We start from the raw sequence: 23,195 nt of genomic DNA, 5'->3' as shown, positions 1-23,195 counted from the left end.
TATTTTGAAAATGCATCTTATACAATCAATGGATTTAATATATATGTATATCTGGAAATGTTACTAATGAATTGAAAAATATCACATATATCCATTTCATAAAATGAGTATAGAAATAAAATAAGTCTCATAAAATATTTTTATCATCTGCTTCTTTTTGTCTAGTGTTTGATGAGACTGTCAGAAGAAGCCAGAGGAGAAATCAATATGGTGGCATCGCTATGGCGACACGAGGTTCAGAGGATAATGCGTGATCGCCTGTGCCGAACATCAGACATTAATTGGTTTGATAAAAACCTGGAGGAAATCTGCAAAGCGGTAAGTGATGACAGTTCTACTCAGATGTCGTAAACGTGAAATGGAAATATCAGTTCATGTAGTTATACTACCCTTGCTTTCTGTTATGTATGTAACATTAGTAACATTCGTAAGAGGGCAGTTCCATGTCTGACCCCATGAAATTTTCTGTCTCCGATTTCTGGTTCTTATGTCAGTCTTTAATGCTGTCAAAAGGCCATGACTTGGTCAGTTTATGAAGTAAAGTAATTCTTGAGAAAAACGAGGGTCGGATGAACAAGAAGGTTGATTATTTCACGGAATTGCCCAATAAGATTAAAAACACAAATAAGAATTCAGAAACTTATTATTACAATTGATTATTGTGTACTATATGATAAATCTTAAAGTTAGCCACACAATCCATAGCTAAGTTTTATGTAATTAGGCATAGGCCATATTTTGGCACTTACATGATAAAATTGATTTTATATTTGGTATTGATCTTTTCCTGTAGGAGATCCCGAAGGGTGAGGAGGATGAGGGCATCTTTGAACACTTTGTGACGTTTCCTATCGAACATAGAGGATATCAGAGACCAGTCACTTCCATGTCACAGAAAACAGTCAGGGTAGGTTCTGTTGAAGTTCTACTGTCTAATGCAAGCCCTTAATTTTCTTTTTCATTACATCACTTCTGAGAAGTCAGTAACTCTCTGTGATTTGTATTGAAAGTAATACAGCCTTTGGTAGTTACTTACCCTTCAAAAACTTCTGTGAGCCATGTTTTGTAGCAGTGTTCAACTCTTTGTGAGAAGGGGCCCAGGAATCCCACTCAAGGTCTGTTTCCTTTCCATCCTCCTCTAGCAATTGATCACAGGGCTCCTTCGTATGATTAGTTGCATTGGGTATTGCGTATGATCAATTATTAGGATCACTCCTGTGATCAATCACTAAGCATTGTGTAATGGGCCCTTTTTAATGATAATAATTATAGCTGGATTTTTAAAGCGCTTTTTTTTTTATAGCCGTGCTACCTCCAGGCGCTCTGGCATTCAAGAAATATCTTCCTGCCGGGTATCCATTCATCTCACCTGGGTTGAGCGCAGCACAGTGTGGGCAAATTTCTTGCTGAAGAAAAACAGGACATGGCTGGAAATCGAAACCCACGTCCCTCAGATTGAAAGACGAGAGTCATAATCACTAGACCATGACTAGACCACGACGTCCCAAGAAAATGCATTGTGGTATACAGCTTGTGGTGGAACTATTACCTCCTCCAAGCTTTACTCTCTCTCTTCTTCTTTGCAGGTTATTCTCCAGCCGGTGTGCAACCTGGAGATGGTTCACAAGTGCATCCTGTCCCACCTGACCCGGTACAACGAAGAATTCGGCAATGTCACCCTCAACATCATGCTCTCCGATGATGTCATCTACCACGTGATCCGTATGCACCGTGTTCTCAGCTTCCACCATGGGTAGGTGTATGCTCGGAGTTAAAGTGCATACAAACCAGCATCCTTAATAGCCCCATCTCAAGTCCTAAACTACCCATATCTGGCCAAGTTCATTTCCCATAATGCATCATTCTCAACAGTGCAGTATTGCAATATAGGCCCGCTTGAATTAGAACACACACTAATCACCAGTCAATACATTCATATCGCAATAATTATGTTGTTACCAAGTAGCCAAAAAAAGGTACAATCCTCTTAAAAAAAAAAAAATTAAATTAAAAAAAATGGTTTCTCTACACAAATACTTTTTTGGCCAATTTGACCTTTAAATTACTGATACTTATCCTAAATGGTATATTTTTAATGTTTTTGAAATATAGCGAGTACATGTACCTCCTCATTTACTAAGAAATTAAGTCGACAGAGTTGCTTCATTTTGTCATGGGAAGGCAGTATACATCTTATCCTTGTACGTCTAAATAGATGTCAAAGGGACGGCTAGATTTTCATTGGGATTAGATATTGCAGATTGTAACCAGTTTTCTTTCGCTTCTTCCACTCTCCCCACCGTTGTTTAGCGGTAGCATGTTGTTGGTCGGTGCAATCGGTAGTCACCTCACCACGTTGGTGAACCTAGCCCTTCACATTGCAGACATGCCCATACATCCCATTGATACCACTAAGGCTAATACTTATTTTCTATTCTCTCCTCACATACTTTCCACCATCCATGGTGCAGCGGTAGCATGATGTTGGTCGGTGCCATCGGTAGTCATCTCACCACGTTGGTGAACCTAGCCCTTCATGTTGCAGACATGCCCATACATCCCATGGATACCACCAAGGCGAATACATTCTTTGACGGACTACGCTCGGCGGTCAGGCTCTCCGGTACGGAGGGCAAGATGCTTACGCTCATGTTCACGGTAAGTAAAGGGTGCTTTTGGATCTACCACAGATGGATGTCAAATTCAAAATTTACTTTACTTTGCATAATTGCAATAGAGGTATGTGAGAGATAAGCATGACAATATGAATATTGTCACCCAAACAGTAAATGTACAAAGTGTTAAGTGCCATACATGTACAATTATCATTACAGTATAACACCAGTACAAAAGTACAGCTCACGGAATATAAAAAGAATTTGATTACAAATTACTTAAAATTGAAATCCGTGGTAGAATCAGATGGATTTATTTATGCATATTTTTGGCATGTTGTAAATAAGATGTTTCAGCAGTCAGAATGTGTTGTAACATGCCTGGTGCTAGGTAAGGCAACCTATGTTATTACAATGTATCTACTAAGTATTATGTATTCTGTTTTGTTCAGTAATTGTGGGGAATACTTCATATCTCCTGAAATGATAAGAGCTGATTGATGTACACTCATGATTTTCTTTGCTTTAGGGCCTCATAATATATTAATGAAAACAAATCAAATTGAAGCTATACAAAACAGAGCAGCTCGATTTGTAACCGGAGACTATTCTAGGTATAACAGTGTCTCGGCCATGAAGCAGAGGCTCGACTGGGAGCCGCTGCAACTGCGCAGAAAAGTAAGTCGCGTAACAACTTTGCGCGAGGCGCTTGCGGGTCGCCTAGCCATTCCAGTGCGAAAAGTCCTGAGCCCGGTCCAAAGGCCCCTTCGGAAATCTTCATCCATAAGCTTCATTCCCATCTCGACCAACAAAAACTGTTACAAGTATTCGTTCATTCCAAGAACCATCCCAGACTGGAACTCCCTCACACCCCCAACCATCGAAATCAAGAACATAGAAACCTTCAAGCGAAACGTACTTCAAATCTATACAAAGCAAAGCAAAGACTAAAAAAGCATCTTCTCTCTCCGCGCCATTAACATCTGCGCACTTCCTGCACGGTTGGCTCCCACTGTGGGTCGTTTGGCAGTATACCTAAAGAAGAAGAAGAAGAATAGATCCATCTGATTGTTGTGTAGACACGAGGAAACAACTGTTTTTTCCACAATAAAAAAATTGTATTTTTGGTAAGCTTTAGTTTGCAGCCTTTGAGGGTGCAACCTTCCTCAGCCCTTCATCATCAGCGAGTTTCATTTTTGATTGTTTTATGATCTGTAGGGTCGTGATCTGAAGGAAGATGTATATCTGGATGCAATTAACAGTATCTTGATATGTGGGGAATACCCTCCCCTCTTCTCTAATGATGAGCTGGATGGACTCTTACAGGTAATTACTCATGCTTTTCTTCTCGGCGTATCCGTGGATCCTAAAATTGAAAAAACAAAAAACAGTTATTTTCTTGCAGCGGTGCAGTTCTTGCAGACATTAAAGGCTTGGTTTAGAAATAGTTGAATGTTGAAAAACAATTTTTTCAAAACTTTTCTAAGGAAAATACTGCCCAACTTTGGCGAAAGAAAGAAAGTTACATATCAGTCAAGTTCTGGAACACCCTTTGTATGTTGCACGTTTGGGCAAAATTTGAGGAAGAAAATATCTTTCTATGGAAACATTGAAGAAAATTTGCTGTTAAATTGCATTGATGCCTATGTAGATGACATACACACATTGCTCATTTACAACAAATGATACTTTTGTAACTTGCTTCCTTTTGCCAAAGTACAGCAGAATAGTTTTAGAGCTGAGAAAGTCATGTTCTATTTAGTTGTTTAAACCAAATGAGTATTAAGTATGTGAATGAATAAAATAGAAAGTGAGATATGTAAAGAAATACAATTTAATAAATGAATGGTGAAAATTTAAAAAAAATGTATAAATCACTGAGTGAAATATTCTTATTTCATTTTTCTTCTTGATGTACTACTAGGCATTGACACCGGCAATGAAGAGGCATTTCCCCAATGTGTTGGTTGACCCCATGAAGTTCTTTGTGTCAAGGGTCAAGACTAATTTGCATATCATCCTCTGCCTTCCACCAACACACAGACTACTCAAGATAGCTCCGAGGTAAGTTTTGACATTGATCTATAATTTAATTTTGAAACCTGAAGTTTCTTTAAGATTAGGGCAGTATTGTATATCATATATTGTTGTATTTGGAATTTGTAATGATAATGATGTGAATGGTTATAATGATATCATCGGAATTTATGATGATTTTGAAGAAAAAGTGGAAGGAGATGATGACTATCAATGTGGCTACAGTGGTGATGATGAAAGACGCTCAGGGAGATATGGAGAAGAGGCAAAAATAAATAATGATAATAACATGAACATTTGTAATGCACCAGTATCCATCATAAAGAAGATGCTCATGGTGCAAACGCAAAATAGAAGATGGAAGGGAAAAAAAGAATTATATGCAGGAGGAGAATGATGTAATGAGACAAGGAGAGGTGAGAAAAGTAGGAGAAGAAAGAGAAGCATGATGCTGGAAGAGAAACATGAAAAAAGAAGAGGAGGATGAAGAAAAGTACAAGGTTATATAGAATTACTTGCAGGTTCATTTTTATACCGACTTATTTTTTTTTCATGTGAATGATCGTAATTTTCTCATCGATGTGTTTTTCAGTCAATACCCTGGGTTATTGAGCGGTATGCAGATGAATTGGGTCTGCGACTGGTCTCAGAGTGCACTGTTAGGAGAAGCAGGTTACTACATTCAGAAACATCATCTTGCCAAGGATAGTTCTGTAGAAACAAGGTAGGTATCCCTATTATACAAATATTAAATGCCTTAGAGTGCAATAGTACAAAATCTAAAATGAGGTCAGATTTTGATTTTGTCATTCCGAGAAGCACAGCCGAGTTAAGTGATATAGTGTAATTTTGACACAAATTGTGACACTTACAGTAGCATGAACATATGAAATCAATATTGTTTTATGTAATGATATCCCTAGTGCTTAGTTCTTGCAGTGCAATGGTAAAAACTATTGTGTTTTCTTTGGTTTTACTGGTGCGATAGTTCAACTGTGGCATTGCTCAAGTCACTGTAATCACTGTAAGTCTATCTATGTATTGGTAAACACGTCAAGCTTTTTTTTCTCCCCTTAAGATTTTTTGAGAAAATGCCACCCCCTCCACAGTACAGGGGGGGGGATGCTTTTCATGTATGTTACACATAATTTTACACACGACTGGTTACCCTTTATTATAAATGAGATACACTGACATTTTCATTGGTGTTGATTTACATGTAGCTTCCAAGAAAGGGTCACCAGTCATTCCTAAATGCACTCATGACTTTCAAACAGCTTTATGAAACACCCACCAAGCGAGCTATACATGTATTTCCTATCACTATCATTTGCTGAACTGTCTGACGACTTGCTGAAGATTGATCCTGAGGAGGTTTTGCAAGAAAATATTTGCAATCATTTGCAAATACTCTGTTTAAATTTTACAATTGAAAGATCACTTTTCACTATAGCAAATCAGAGCCCCGTCTTACAAAGAGTTGCGATATTTCCAATTAACAACAGCTATGGATAGCCAGCAATATCAACATTTAATCTGCATGTTTGTTCAAAATATTTTCCAGATTAATTACATTAACTGTATTCTTGAAAATTCATTGTGCTTCTCAATCTCTTTATTTACAAAGGACATGGTGCAAATTTCCTGTCTTAGAAATTATGACATTGATGGATATCCATTTAGCTGAGGTTGATGGGATCAATCCTACCTCTACATCAACAGTCATAAATTTACAATTAATATCAAGAAAATAGACCAATTCTTTGCAAGTTTTTTTTGCAATGCCCCCATAAGAGATTTTTACTGGTTATTTTTCAGAGAGAATCTAGTGACCTGTATGTCGACCATACACAGCTTTGTCCTGCGCGACTGCAATCAGATCCCATGGGCTGGGAGCGTGGACGAGAAGATTAAACTAACCACCCTCAAACTCCACGGCAAGAAGGAGATCGTCAAGGTCCACACCCACAAGGTCGACAATCTACCGTACACTAAACTCATCATGAAAGAGAGGATTAAGGTATGCATTGATCACCGAGGGTTGTGTTTCATATAGATGTACAGAGTAGCGGACCGTGAGCCGGAGGAGACAAAGCATTGGGGGGGGGGGGGCACTGCATTGTCTGTGAACAATGCTGTGCCCCCCCAATGCTTTGTCTCCTCCGGGTCACGGTCCGCCACTGGATGTACACAGCTTTAAAAGTCAAAGATTAATCAATCCTTATATTGACAATTATTCATTTATATTCATTTTCAGACTTGCAAAATATAACATATGTATATATCTTCACTCACATTGTATGGCGAATGGAATATTTGGATGAATAGTTGCCATTTTTATATTGAAACTGATTTTGTTTTTGCTTTCATTGAGTTGCCAAGTTAGAATGTGTAATGATTAGCTGAAGTTTAAAACATTATTACACTGGAAGTGGTAGCAAGCGTTTAATTACACTTTTCTCTTTCTATTCATATTCCTTCTGTAACATTTGTGTTGACTGTAAACACAAAATTTTCCAATCTCCTTATTTGTCTTATTTATGCTCCCTTCTGAATTAAACGGTTCCTGGCCCAGCACTATTCTAAACTACTATAAAGATATAAATGTTGATGATGATAATTATATTGTTAATGATGATAATGATGATAATAACTGACAAAAATGGAAATGGTATTAGGATTAATAGGGTAATCAGTATACATGTGTATCTTCTCAAGTTCAGACAACATTCACATTCTTGTATGTTACTTGCTCAAATGTCTAATTCACAATCTTTTCCTTGTTTGAATTTGTTTATTTTTATGTAGCAAAAACACTATCATGCTGATAGCCCAGGCAAACAGGAACTGTTTGTAGGTCCGAGGACGTTCCGACGGTTCATGGATTGCTTCAGATATATCTACAATAACAAGAGCAAAGAGAATACTGCCAAAGTAGGCAGACTCAAGTAAGATATATGAACTTTTCTCATGCTTTTAGATTTCAGATTTGACTGAGTGAATCAGAATAAGAATTTACACTTCAAAATTGCCAGCTTATAAAAAAAAACATGTCATAGCTGAATTATTTTAAATATATTTTGAATGAGTATCTTCTGAAAAATAAGTTAATGCATTTTTTATGTGGTACAGGTATATAATTACAAATGGAAAATCAGGAGGTATTCTTGGCTGTGATGTTACATGTAAATTTGATTTGTAACGCATGACTGCAAAGTAACGCATGACTGCAATGAATGAATCCAGATCTCATTGAAGTAAAAAAAAAAAACTACAAGAGTTGCAGCAAAATTAATTTCTCATTATTATTATTGCACTCAGCAGAATTAGATCAGCATTTGCACTGTCATGTCACTCGAGTTACCGGGTAGAGAATCCCATTGACTAACACGCAAGGCATTATCAGCAGTCAGGTGAACCCCACCCCAGTTTAAACGAGAGCTCTCCCAAAATCTGAAATTGGGGTTTCAAATACCCCACCTGAGCTCCCATTGACACAACACGCAAGGCAATGGAGTTTTGTGTTATAAGCTGGTGGGGTATTTTTTAAACACAGGATTCGCGTAATGTACACCTTATCTTCATCCTGCAGGAAAGCCCTGAACTGCTTGGCCCGAACCTACAGCGACTGCAAGAACAAGCGGCTGGACATCCGTCGCCTGCACACCCTCTACGAGGAGGCGAGTAAGAAGACGGCTGATCTCCTCCAGGAGCTGACCGCCAAGGCCACCATCCTGGAGAAGACGAAAGCCCAGTACACGGAGGCCAGTAACAGCCTCAGTGCATTCCTCCACATGAATGAGGTCGAGAGCGATGAGGAGGTAGAAGATCAGCTCCTGATCGATGGTGAGGGGTTTACTTTGTTATTGTATCTGACAAATTTAATTTTGATACCAGGGGAGTGTTTCGTGAGACGATGTATTTGACGTTTTAGCCGATTATTATTTTATCAGACAGTTTCTGTTAAACAGCGCTTTTTGACCAATCAATATCAAGGAAAGTTTTCAGATCCGACAGCTTGTCAGACATAAATGTTGATGAAATGATCGCCAGGTGTTAAAGGTAATCAATCGTTCCTGGGATTCAAAAGGGCGTTGTTGGACAGTTTTGTTACATGCTGTACTCTCCACCATCTTCATTGCGGAGACCATTGAAGTAATTTGCACGGAGCTGTCAATAAGCCGGCTGTGCAGCGCATGCACAGACTCACAGCCCACGTACCGTACGCTATGCTGCGTTTGGGTACATCGGTGCTTGCCAAAACATCTGCTGACGTCACTTCACACAGCAGAAGTTGGCAGAGACAACCTGCCAGAATCTTCAAGCAGCAGTGAAGGATATGTGAACTGAGAATCGTCAGTGTTCAGGCATTCAGAACATGGCTTCTGCATTGTATATATAATATTGGTTTTAATAGACAGCTGGCACCGTCCGCAGTGCAGTTTATGTCCAACAGCCCCCTCTGGAATCCTGGGAATAATAACCATTAAGTTGTGCACAGAATATTATGGGCATGATAGCACATTTTGCTACCGTTGTTAACTCTTGAAGTAGAAGAAGAAATAGAAAATGGTTGTTGGCACAAACAACTCTTTATAATTTCAGATGAACGGGACGAGTACGATCGAGAATTTGATCGTATGAGGGAGGAGAATCTCAAATCCAGGAAGGTTGCTATCGAGGAGGATCTGGCTACAGTCAGGAAGAAAGTAGACGAGTGTCGAGCTACTCTTCAGAAAATACATGATCAGGTAGGACCAGAGACTCATTGGCCTGTTCTCTGAACGCTGGTATAATGAAACTCTGGCCTAAAGTTGTGGTTTAAATCTTGATAACCAATCGTGATACAAATCTCTTACAGGACAGGTTCCATTTATCAGCTCATTTCAAAACCAAGTCAATTATGGCCGCATTAATTAATTAGTGAATAGTTTTTTTTAATCAATAAAGCATGAGGGAAACGTACAGTGAACATAAACAAATACATAAAACATAATTTTGACATTTTCACCTTCCCTTGAATTTAGCACAGAGTTAGGCCATGGCCAAAGTTGAACTGGACTTAAGAATTTGGGCCACTATGAAGCCAATGTAATCAACAATTTTAAAGTGGCAATACTCTGATGATATTCACCTTTACCACTTAATAGAATATGACAAATAACTTAATAAAGTCATATTGAGTTCAGATTGTTGATTTGAAATTCAAAATAAAAAAAATTAATTGAATATGACTTTAACATTCTATACTCTGAGAATATTATGCCAGCATTGGCCTTTAAAGGTGTTAATGTAATGTAAAAAATTGTGACTTGCATATATGTTGTATTATGAAAAGATTGAATTGTCTTGAATGAAATAATGCTTAGCTAGATCTCCAATAACAATGGATATTTCTTGGTATATGTTGTATGACTAGGTGATGCAGTGGAAGGAGAAGGTCGACCGTCCTTGCATCGAGCGTCTCAAGTCGTTCACCAACCCTCCTCCCATCGTCCTACAAGTCATGGAGATGGTTATGGCTCTCCTTGGCAAGAACAAACCTCTAGGAAATCAAGGAGAAAGAACCTTACACCTACCCTCCAATGAAGAATCATCCATGATCTCTGGAAGACAATCGACGTCATCCAGCGGTGGCATGAAGAGCCCTTCCAAATGGAAGTCAAGTGAGTACATTCCAAAATTGCTTATTTGCCATATCCTTTTGTTTTTGCTTTGGCCACTGTGTTGCTTGCTTAAGCAACAACATGGTAATGATCCAAAGGAAATATTGCGAAGCAAACTACTTCCTCAGTTCATGTCCAATGCTCATTAGACTCTGCACGCATCTTGGTCTTGGAGTGAATATGGGAAAGACATTGTTTCTTTTATTGCATTGGGTGTTGCCATGGTAACAACATATGCTAACAACTTGAGGGAAAATATTGCAGAACTAGTGCTTCTTCAGTTTTTGCTCATGAAACTAGGCATAAATATTGGTCTTGGGTGAAAATGGGCATCACATCATTTTAAAATGTGTCAGGTACAGAGTTGCCATGGTAACAATGTATTATTATCATGAATTGGGGAAAATTACTTGATACCATCATGTTAGGGCATGGATGTTTCTCTAGTTTGAATAGAAATATTACACTTGCTAGGGAAGTTCTAATTGCTGAAAGACATCTTTTAATTTCAACCTGAATGTAAAATGGTAAAATAGAGATGTTGCAGGCAGTCTATGTTGGGAGTAACCCAGAGATGTCTTAACATTTGATTTCGGGGAGCGTTTCATGAATGGACTTGTGGACGTTTAATCAGACAAGTCCCATTTTATCTGACAGTTTCTATAGCAACAGTGCTTCTTAGCCAATCAAAATCAAGGAAAGTTGTCAGATCTGACAATTTGTCGGACAAAAATGTTGATGAAACGCTCCTCAGTTGTTGCTAATAACCAAAGCAATCTGCAAAAATAACTATTTCCCCAGCTTGATGCATTATAGTTCAATGTAATATATGTTGTCTGCTTCTTGTAAAAGTTATATGTCTGTAGGTACATGTGCGGGATGGAAGCTCTAAATGTCATTCTCTTGCAAATTAGAAAATGGTAGGCATGAATGGAATGATAGCTTCAGAGGAATCAATAACATTAATAATAATAATGATGATAATAATAGGCATTTATGTAGCACCATCTATCTAGAAATATTCTATTTCGATTATCAACCTGGTTTAAGCTCGAGCTGCCTCATGCATTCGAGGAATTAATCCTGCCGGGTACCAATTCACCTCACCTGGGTTGAGTGCAGCACAATGTGGATGAATTTCTTGCTGAAGGAAATTACGCCATTGCTGTCTGTCTGACATTAATGTATACTGTACGTGTACATAAATATAAAATATCAAGTTAAATGTGGAAGTATAGAAAAGTCTCATTTTGCCTTTAATAGTATTTCATTTGTTTGATTTATCTTTTTCGTTCGTTCGTACTGAGATATGTTGCGTTTGACAGGCTGTTCTCAGGCAATTTATTCAAATAAAAAGTTTTAAAGAAATCAAAATCTTTCGAATTTCAACATTTTAAAGTCATATCACAAATTCAAGATGCATCAAGTTCTGTATTAATAATTTCATGTATTTTCTCTGAAATCTATAAACTTAAAAAGTTAATTTTTAAATTGTTGTGCTGTTAAATTCTTTGATACACAGCACACATTCACACTTATATTTTCCTGTTCTAATTGCAAAGATTAATTAACTTTTTTGTTGCAAATTTGTTTTGGTTTTTGTTTCCTTTTCTCCTATATTACTCAAGATTTGTGTTATTTGTGATTTTATATTTGATTAAAGTTTTTTAATACAACACCCATGCAATTTTTATACTTAAAAAAATCAAAACGGTTAACACCCTTTCAAAGCACATGCTACATGTACATGTATCTAATATTGCAACACCACAAAAGATTAAATTATACTTTTTTTGTCGATTGGGTTAACAAATTAGGTAAAATTAATGAATTCATGAATTCATTATGTACGAGGGAGACATTGTATAGAATTGACACACATCATCCAAATTGTCAAATTATTACCACACTTTGGTATTAAACGTCCATGGCATCCTGTATTAGCTGTTGATCATTGTTCCCATGGAAGTTATAATTGATATCATAGCTACTTTTAATTATTGGTTTTCTGTGCTCAGCGCCAGGCCAAAAAAATTGACAATGGACAATGCTGCTCCAGAATCTCTTGGAAAATACAAAATTCTGAAGCATTTTAATTGTCTGCTTATTAATTTGAATCTTGGACTCTTTTTTATTACTTCGATGGCCTATCCTTACGTCATGTAGGAGATACTGGGTCCAAATCGAGTAAGTTTTTTTTATAGAACTGTTGTAAATCTTTTGTCTTCTTAAGCTTTTTATTCAAGTTTGATTTTCCCAGTGTTAATCTATATATATATGAATTGCATCTAACTTGTGTTGTTTCAGTGCACTAATATGCCTATCATTCTCCATCAGAATGCACTAGTATATCAACTTCTATATCATTAGCCTTTTGTCAAGGCCTTACACTGTATAGTGTATAGGGTCTGATGCAGGAAGATGGCAATCACAAGTCTATATACTTTTTTAATCTGGATTCTAATTTCAGAACCAAATTGTAAGCCATCTTTCATTACAATCCAACTCGAACATATTAACAATTATTATAGCAATTATGGACATTGTATAGCAGGATCAAAGCCCATTGTTTGATTTTTCAATTGTCGTAATTTTGTGTCCTAGTACAGAAGGATGAATATTCATGTCTTTTATACCCCGAGGTAGTGATCACCTGTTTTTTGTTTTGAATACTGTGTAATAATGAATAAAATAATTTCTGTGGATTCTTGTAAAAAAAGCGAGACAGATTATGGAAAATAAATATCAATACATGTAGGGTTGTAATCTCATTCCAATGGTTTCCAGAAAGCTGCACCAGCACAATGGAATTCTCTACCACCGACATTAAGAAATATTACCCAGCTTGAGAAATTCAAAGTTCAGTTAAAAACCCACCTCTTTCAGAATGTTTGATTTAGTCACTCGCACATAGAGACCAGTAGGTGTTATGCGTATTTAAGAAATGTACTATTATTATTTACTATTTCTGGAATGCAATACCAAAAGCCACCTAATTTTATTTCTTCAAGAATGTTCATATACTAGATTACATCCACATTTGATAAAATTTCTTTATTTTTGAAGTTTTTGAGATCTGCAATAATCTCATATTTTGTTTAATCCATGATTTGAACATTCAAACGTTTGAAGCCAGTTGTACTTTTTATGTTTGCTGTCAATTTCTTACCCATAATAATGATGGTAATGCTGACAATTTTTTACCCATAATACTGATGGTAATGATTTTGATGGCCCTTTTTTGTGCTTGTACTATTAAAAGCCATCAAACTTCAGGAGTTGCTGTACTGGTTGTCACTAACCTTACTACCAGTTTTTAATTTTTAACAAACAGCACCCTTACTAACCGGTGAAACGCCCAAAGAAACTAGCAATCCTCAACCAGGTAGGTGGAAAGAAAGTCGACCATTGCTGTTCTACATGCACACCTAGATGTTCTGGCATGCTTATGGCGATTACACTCTTTCAATGAATTCATCGGTGTGGAATAGAAAACATGAAAAATGATATTATGATATAATCTGTTTTCGTTATGGAATGATAGTTGAATCGTTTACCCTATATCACCATGTGATAACCCTAATGATAATTCAAATAAAAATTTCATCATTCTAATAGAAGATTTTTTAAAAGAAAATGAAAATCCATATTTTATTGTATGAAACACAAACTAGAAGTAGAAATAGTCCGAAAATTCATTTTTTCCAACTTATCGTTGGCCTGGCAGCCACTGAGCAGCTCCAGATCGACATAGCTCTATCCCTTGAATTGTTGAACTCTAAAAAGGTTAGCAGCAACTTCCAACTTTTAATGTCTTTGGGTCGGACGTGACCGGGGCTTGAACTCCCGACCTCCTGGTTGTGAGACATGCTTTACCAACTGAGCCAACACACCAGTTACTGTATCACTTTGTCCTGAAAAAAGGACTTTTTGTGATCTCCTTTTGAGTTATTTCAAGAGCTACTCCCCCCCCCAAAAAAAAAATCACATGGTGACATGCAGTACAGTAACCTTCTTCTTAAACGATGCAATTTGAATTGAATTATTGATTGGGTAATACATGTACATATATAGTTATGACTTTCAACTTCGAAAACTGCTTGCCTTTGGAGAATTTTTCGTCTGTATAGGCTTTGGTAATTTTTAAAATTATTTACACATTTCGTGGAAAATATAAATTCACTAGATCCATGCATATATAACATCTTAAATTAGGGAGTGATTGGGACTGTTGTCATTTCTCCTTGCTTTTCCCTCCTATAAGGTACATTTCAAGATAGATCTTTGTATCTTCAAAGACCAACCATCACCTGTTCAACGGAAGTTGACGTTTCACTTCCAGCCAGTTTGAAGTGTATTTAATGATTATTCTTTACAAATCCTATTGCTTCTTTCCATTTTAAGGGTCTAATGTTAATTGACACTTCTTTGACAATCTTTGATTTTTCTCCTGTTGATTAAAAAACTAGCATTATTGCCAAGGTTTCCTTTTGCACTATTTCTGCACAGCATTAGTCATTCTACACATGGGTCTCTAAAACTTGTATTGCACTTGATATCATTGCCTATCACCATATTTTGATTTATCACGTGATATGAATTTAGTTTTAAAGATATTCTAAAGATGAATTATGGTAGACGACCTGCATTACACTTTTTGTACATATAACAGGCTGTTATGCATAGCATTATTATATTGCAGTTGTTGAAGTAGTATCATTTCTTTAATTTGAAATTCCAAGATTTGCGTAGAAATTCAAGGATGCTTGCTTGCAGTAGTGACAAAAAAAAATTAGTTGCGCTCAATCAAGGAAATTATTTGTTTCATGTATTTGCAAGAATTTTTTTTCTATGTTTATGTTGCAATGTTTCACTTTTAGTATGCTACTCTAGTTATGTGCTGAATGTGCTCTTCCCAAATGCCATTATGTCCCCCCCCCTCCCCTCATACCAGTGACCAGAGTAGCAAAAGTGTACCGTAGATCTCACATTAGGAGTATAACATTGTGTGGACAAGTACTGCATGCCTCCTAGTCAGCTGATCATGCATGTCAATTTAGTCGCCATAGAAACTGCCAACACAAACATTTCAGATCACAGGAAGTAGATGATGATTTGGGGTGACATGATTGAGAATCACCCTTTTCACTTTCAGAGTTTTTATGTCAATTGCAAGGAATCTGCAGTTCCTAAAATCATTCAGAAGTCTTGCAGTTGCTTACAAATTATGATCATCTGCAATTGATTTGTAGGCCCCAAATCAGTCATAATTCTTGCAATCAATTGCAATTTTTTTATTGATTTGCTGGTCTAGCACTTGCAACAGAAAATATAAAATGAAAAGCTTTTTATGAAATGGATGTATGTTTTGAATGTGCATGAATATTAGGAGCCATTTGCCAATAAGGTTCACGCAAGACCTCCTCGGACATTTGATTCAAGTAGCTGCCATTGAAAATTGAAAACCGTCAGTCGATTCTAGTAGGTTTCTTGTAACCTCTTGTAAATGATGAATGCAATAAATTTAAGAGCATGAAACCAAAGGTCAATTCAAGGCATAATGAGGGTAGACAAAATCGTCACATGTGGCCTTCCATAGTAAAACCACATATTCAAATGATGATAAACCATTACTAATCATAATAAGAATAATTACTGGTATGATTACTTTGAAGTGCTGAAAAGAAGAAGTACCACAGCACATACCACAAGTATGAAATCATATGTTCAAGAAAAAATATAAAAAGGAATTATTGCAGAAAAAGGGATGCTTTAAGGGAAGATTTGTAGGCTAGAAAACTGGATCTGTGTGACATTTTTTATTGGAAGAGGAATGGCATTGCAAGTCTTTACAATGTTGCTATAATTTTGATGTCTCGTTTTTGAATGACAGAGGGGAAAGACCAAGCTTCGGACAAGCAGAGATGGAAGCAGATCACAGTGCTCCTGCAGGATTCTGTCAAGTTTGTTGACATGCTTCATGGTGTACCTTGGCAGAACGGTCTCAAGCACAACATCCTGGCCAACGTAGAGTATTACCTTCCCAGTAAGAGCAAGGATGGTGATGGTGTCACCGGAGAAGGTTCCTTGCTTGACATCCCAGGTAGCTTCATCTTCTTCTGATGATGATGGTGATGATGATGATGATGGTGATGATGATGATGATGATGATGATGATGGTGGTGATGATGATGGTGATGATGATGATGATGGTGATGATGGTGAAGATGGTGATGATGATGAGATGATGATGATCATGATGGTTATGGTACTGATGGTAATAATGGTGTTGGTGGTGATGATGATGGTGACGGTGATAGTGATGGTGATGATGATGATGTTGATGATCATAATGTTGATTATAAATCATATTTCTATTATTTGAAACTTTTTAAAACATTATTTAAGTATATATTGTCATTTCAGCTAATCAATCCATAATTTCATATATATTTACAATTCATTTCATTCAGTCATATAGTTCCTATTGTCAGAAATCAGTTTTACCCAAGTATGATTTTCTTCATACTTGTAACCCCACTTGCAATCATTCTTCTTCCCAGGTGGGCCAAAACTGCCCCCCTCTTCCCGACGCAGCCCCTCTCCGGGTGACGGTGCCCCCAACATCACCATTGCTGCTACCCGCTACAGCTCCGAGGATGCGGGTAACCTGGTGGCTTATATCTGCGCCATGGTGGAGTACACGCATCACTGCGGACCGTTGCAGGATCTTCTGAAACAGGTCAAGGAGCTCGAGGAACAGCAGAGGGAGACAGAGAGGCTGCAGAAGGAGAAAGATGAAAGGGTAAGGGATCATTCTTAAGTGAGTTGAAATTTGAAGAGCGATTTACAGAGATGCCAACCCTCCCGATTTCATCGGGAGGCTCCCGAAAATTCATCCCAACTCCCGCCCTTACGATTACCATCCTTATCCTCCCGAAATTACGATTTTTTTTTGCATTGATCAAATTGGATTGGAAGGACATGTATCGTCTGCTAACTTAAGCATGTAGTAACTCCATTACGTTCGCTGCTACTAAATTCTGTGTGAAAAGTAGACAAATAAGGAGCAGCGAAAAGCTGGTGCATGTGATATGCCCAACGGGAATCCACTGTGCACCAGGCCGGTAGGCCCGGCTAGCTTCGCGAGGCGTGTGCGCTCGCGGCCACTGGATTTGTCGAGTCATGCGGTGGAATATCGGTGTGTGATTTCGGCGTATTGATGGGTTGATATTGACACGAAATGGCGGAAAATCAACAGAAGACCAAGAAATGGTCTCTGAAGTATAAGACTGAATACAGTCTCCAGTACCTGTGTGTTCGGAAGTCGGAAAGAGGAATTTACCATGCATTTTGCGCAATTTGCAGCGTGGACATTTCAGTTTAGCAGGGAGGTCATGATGATTGATAATTCGGAAGCACTTTCGGTCGGGAGCAAACGGCATAGGCCTACGGACATAGCGATGTCAAGACCTTCGAGCTCCACTAGTACCCTGTTGTCTTTATTTCACCAAGCAAGGGACCAGCGCTGAGCTTTTCTTTACTGGATTTATAGTGGAACATAACCTGCCTATAGCCGATAGTGATAATTCATCCTTATTATATTGTTGTTGAACAGGTACTTCTTTTGTCCCCTCATTTTTTATATACATGTGAAAATGCATTTGATATTTTTAATGTTAAAAAAGTGGGAACAATGTTTATTTCAAAACATGTGAAATGCCCCAAAATAAGGGTCAGATTGCACCAGAGAGCATCTAGAAACCCAGAGCTTCCAGGGCCCTAAGGCGGGCCCTGGACCCCGGCCGCAAGGGTCGAGCGCTCCGCGCTCGAGATGTGCGCTATGCGCACATAATTTGGTGGCGGTTGCAAATCCTCCCTAATTCTGATTTCCAAAAGTTGGCATCTCTGGATTTAGCAAGAAAGTGGTGAAGGGGAAGATTTCCTTTTTAATATATTGATTTGGAAGTCCTTGTTTTGATCACACAATCCTTCCTTTATTTCCCAGAAAATGAAGATACATTCCCCTCATGGGTTCATTTATTGTAACATTGTGTTGTCAAAAACATGGTTAATAAGTATTTTTTGAGGATGATGTTTAGTTACATTATGGCCCACATAAATGGAAGCATGGTTTGTGAACAGTGTTTTAAACTACCCGCACATACAAGTTGCAAGTCAAAACTCTTTTTTCTTGAGGAACGCCATTCAAATCTGCAACATATTTCAAATTTTGTCACATGAAAATTTGTTCTTTGTTTGACTTAGAAAGAAAGATAATCACCTAAGAGGAAACTAAATAAATCTACTCCAAAAAAATTGTTTCAAAATCAAAAGCACGTTTGTTTGTTTTTTCTCAAAATATTTCTTGTCTTGAAGAATTTAAATGAAGTTTAGTTGGCATGATATTCTCAAATAATGAATATTTTCAGTGTGACAAACAGACAGAAAAACAAAAAAAAAAATATTAAGAAATGTAATAGTAAGACTTATGAAATCTATTTTATTATTTTTTTTTTTGGGGGGGCATGATTACTCTCTTTGCTTAAAAAATTCTCAGAATTCTCGTCATTGTGTGTGTTTGCTTTTTCTTGTGCTTAACATCTGGAATGATTGTGGAAATAAATGATTTTCTTGTTTCTTACTTTCCTCTTTTCTTTTCGAAACTGCATGTTATATATCCATACACAGGATAGCCAATTGGTAAGACTGCATGCATTAGCGTATTTCGTTAGACTTCTTTAGTCTTGCCTTCACATACTTTTTTCTTTTGTTATATAGTTTGTTCATGTAGTTTCTGGTGATTATTTTATCGAAAAACATGTTTTAAATTTTTTTCTGAAATATGTATCATTATCAGTTTCTTTTCATTTTCATGTTTATTTTTTTACAAAGAAACGAAGTCTTGTGCATGTTTATTTCCATTTTTGCATGCAGAAGTTCAGTAGCCATTGACATTAGCGCCAAATTTCTGTGAAAATTCAATATTCTTATTTTTGATATCCAGTGGCCTCTCTTCAGCAATGAAAGAAAATTCTTGATAAACTCTGTTTCAGCAATTATCTTACATGTACAATAATAATAATAATAAATCAGAAAGATACATACTAAGATCATTATATCCTGCAATTTTTGAAGCCATTTCCATGCTTTGGAAATTTTTTGGTATAAAAAGACAACAACAAACAAACATGAAAATACATGACTATTCTTTGCTTGTGCTTCAAGTTGATATGGCATTTGAAATTGCAAAAAAATATCCAGTTAAAGATATTTCCTTTTCATACCTTCCACAGCATAATTGTTTTAGTATATACACTTTCATATAATCTACATGTAGATGCTTGATGGGGGGGGGGGGGAGGGCTATTAAAGCAGAGAGGCTTTAAGGGGGGGTGTCACCCTGACAAAAAGGTCATTTTAAAAATAGCAGGCCAAATCTTAAAAAAAACATTGGTAGAGGTTTGAGGAAATCCATCAAAGATTTAAAAAGCTTATTAGAATTTTAATTATCTGATCTGTGACGTCACATGAGAGCAGTTCTCATACACATCAATCAATAAATGTCATCATCTCAGAAAATTGATTTTATTGTACCTTTCAGTATATAAACATAAACATTTCATATCATTAAAAAATCACTAAAAAATGAAATTTATTCATTTTATATTACATTTATATAACATAATTATGGGGCAGCTGCTAGTGTATGACATCACAAATCAAAAAAATTGAAATTCTGATAACTTTTTTAATCTTTGATGAATTTTCCTCAAACCTTCACCAATATTTATCATTATTGTTTTTTTTCTGCTATTTTTACAACAAACTTTTCATTAGGGTGAACTTCTTCTTAAATTGAGGTGTATCATGATTGAGAAAGCTCTGACACCTATTCTAGATTCCCTTCATATTTTCTCTCTTCTTTTTGTCTTGAGAATTTTCTGATATGAGAATGTTTTCCTCCTGATCTCGTATTTATAATCTAATGCCATAATTGTAATATGCTGTAACCATACAGATTTCCATTCAGAATTCACTTCTTTTTTTAATGCATTTCTATAAAAAATTAAGGCTCTTTTCAAGTTCAAAGGGAAGTTCTATTTATTTTTTTTCTTCATATTTTGATTAAATTAATGTTTGATGTTTTCCAGGCATTTTTGTTTTCTTGCATGAGTTTTTATTTTTTTTCTCAAGCAATACCTTTTGCATGGTTTTCAAAAGACATAACTACTTGACTGCATGTAAATTTCTAAATAGTTCATTAAAAAAATGACATATACCTGTACATGTACCCAAGACAATTTGTGCATAATAGGAATGTGCAGAGGTGGTTCTTACCAAAGTCTGTGCATTTGTTTTATCAAAATTGTTAGCATTTAGAGTATGTATTGTGCTTATAGGCCTAATAAACATGATACAGCTGTTTTTGTTGTGCAATTTTCAACATATGCACCATGTTTTTATCAGTAAGGATCATTTAAATTTTGTATTTAATTGAAAATATATATTAAACAAAATCAAGTGGTGTAGTATGTTAAGATCCATTAGAAAAGAAGTTTAATGTATTCTGTGATTCTGTTGGATTCATGTAGTCATTTTGAAAATGCAAGAAATATCTTTTGAAAGCCCCTTTCATCAGAATTGGTGCATAGCTGTATATAGAATACCAGGAAAATTCTTATTTAAGGACACTCACTCTATTAAGATTATTTATGTATAAACATATGTATATTCATACCTAGTTCATGCATCTTGATATTGAAAATATCAAAGAATAAGTCATCTATTTCTATAAAATGGACATGTATGCACCCTTCCATTATAACTGAAAACCTCATGATTGTATTTTATACCAAAAATATTAATTGATATACATTATATGAGCATATATATGTCTTGATCCAATTCACCTAATAAACCTAGGTCTATGGCTCGGATCGCTTGATTGTCCTAAATATATATATATTTACGCATGTTGTTTGGGTATGATGTAATCTACAAGGCATTATGACTAAATTTTAATCGGCATTTTCATCATTTCAGATGAATATGCTGAGTTATATTATGAGATTAGAAATCTTGACTTCTTAATCCTAAAATCTTTTGTTAATATTTTACCAATTGGTTTATTTGTATGAAAACATTGCTTTAATAATTGAAATATTTTCATGAGCACTATTTTTTTCTCCTTATATGCACTACAGTTGTATATTTTTTTGCTTAATTTATCTGTACGATAGTATACTTCAGATCCTGCGCTTAATTTCTTTGTATTTCAAACTTGTCCACTTTGAATCAGGACTGGCATAGATCAACAAATTCTGCTTCTGATCTCGACTTTAAAATTGATCTCAAAAGCCCTGCCTTTGTTTTCATTATTTTAATGTATTTTATATATTCAGGATGCGAAGGAGGCTAGCAGAGAGGCGGAGCCTGCCCCAGAGCCTGAGAAGGAGTACACTGAAGCCGATATCCCTATTCTACAGGAGGAGGTCACCGAGCTCCAGAGGCAGTTTGATGCCTCCGTCGTCGAGAAGCATTCGCTGGAGATCGAACTATCTGCAAGCAATGAGAGACTCCGGGCGGCAACTAATATGATTGTTAGGTAATGATAATGAAAAACACAGTTTTATATAGCACTCCTTTATTTTGTGTTAGTGTTGGAGACTGCATGTTTAGTAAAGAGAGACTCGGGGCAACAACTTGTTAGGTAATGGTGTTCAAAAATTATATGCAAATGATACACATTATCGAAAGCATTAGTAAGGATTACACGAGGTACCGTTGTAAAGGCTCTAACACGCCTGAGGCATAGCCGAGGGCATTTGGACCGTTTCAGGAATATCAAACAAGTGTGGATCAGTCCATTCATAGTACATTGCTTGTGCTGACCTTTCAAAGCTACTCTGTGATTGGATCTGGGAAGAGTTTCACAAAAGGATTTGTCAGATGTTTTATCTGACAATTACCTTGCAGTCGGACTCTCCTAGCCAATCAAAATCAAGGAAACTTGTCAGATGACGGATATTGATGAAATGCCGTCTCCAGTGGCCCATTGCAGAAAGCTTACTTAGAAATGATTGTGCAACATTTGTCTATGATTGACTACAATGTACAATCAATAGTGAAAATCAAGCGTATCATTAATTGCTAACTTTTTTCGGGGACCCCAGATCCAACTGCAACATTTTTCTTTGATTGACTACAATGTACAATCAATCGTGAAAATCAAGCGTATCATTAATCGCTAACTTTTTTCGGGGACCCAGATCCAACTGATTGATCCAACTCTTTATCTAACTGCTTGATCCAACTGACCCAGATCCGACTGCAACATTTTTTTCTATGATTGACTACAATGTACAATCAATCATGAAAATCAAGCGTATCATTAATCGCTAACTTTTGTCGGGGACCCAGATCCAACTGATTGATCCAACTACTTGATCTAACTGCTTGATCCAACTGCAACATTTTTTCTATGATTGACTACAATGTACAATCAATCATGAAAATCAAGTGTATGATTAATCACTTACTTTTTTTCGGGGACCCAGATCCAACTGATTGATGGTAGGTAGGAACCTTGGCGGTGTTTCATAGTGCTATTAAGCACAACTCTACCCATGACTCAATATGTTCTTAGGTGCTAAATCAGGTACAAAGGGATATATCATTCTTTTACCACAAGAGAGGGTCACCAGTCGGGTGTAAATTCAGACGTGATTTAGGAACAGCTTTGAGAAACCGCTCCAGGGGGGTGTTTCACAAAGATTTGAGTGTGACTTTAGTCGCACTTAAATGCCGACGCGTAAATGATATGCAATGCGCGATCTTATTGATAGATAAGCATTAGTGCGCATCCTCATGACAT

The 23,195-nt window shown here is 36.7% G+C and overlaps 1 protein-coding gene across 1 annotated transcript in view; it reads left to right on the top strand.

Annotated features, from left to right (window-relative positions):
* The window catches only part of LOC121413912 (dynein heavy chain 8, axonemal-like), a 117,946-nt gene that overhangs the window by 61,943 nt on the left and 32,808 nt on the right, over positions 1-23,195 (top strand). Inside the window, exons 51-66 of the mRNA XM_041606916.1 lie at positions 166-318; positions 794-907; positions 1,587-1,753; positions 2,472-2,658; positions 3,834-3,941; positions 4,540-4,679; positions 5,245-5,376; positions 6,471-6,672; positions 7,461-7,600; positions 8,245-8,498; positions 9,258-9,403; positions 10,072-10,318; positions 12,485-12,505; positions 16,212-16,421; positions 16,882-17,123; positions 21,724-21,926. Coding sequence (XP_041462850.1) covers positions 166-318; positions 794-907; positions 1,587-1,753; positions 2,472-2,658; positions 3,834-3,941; positions 4,540-4,679; positions 5,245-5,376; positions 6,471-6,672; positions 7,461-7,600; positions 8,245-8,498; positions 9,258-9,403; positions 10,072-10,318; positions 12,485-12,505; positions 16,212-16,421; positions 16,882-17,123; positions 21,724-21,926 — 2,666 coding nt within the window. The remainder of the gene's footprint in view (positions 1-165; positions 319-793; positions 908-1,586; positions 1,754-2,471; positions 2,659-3,833; positions 3,942-4,539; positions 4,680-5,244; positions 5,377-6,470; positions 6,673-7,460; positions 7,601-8,244; positions 8,499-9,257; positions 9,404-10,071; positions 10,319-12,484; positions 12,506-16,211; positions 16,422-16,881; positions 17,124-21,723; positions 21,927-23,195) is intronic.

The sequence above is a fragment of the Lytechinus variegatus genome, chromosome 4 (genome assembly GCF_018143015.1).
Source record: "Lytechinus variegatus isolate NC3 chromosome 4, Lvar_3.0, whole genome shotgun sequence".
NCBI lineage: Eukaryota > Metazoa > Echinodermata > Echinoidea > Temnopleuroida > Toxopneustidae > Lytechinus > Lytechinus variegatus.
The sequence above is the reverse complement of the archived record's forward strand: the minus strand, read 5'-3'. Positions and strand labels throughout refer to the sequence as shown.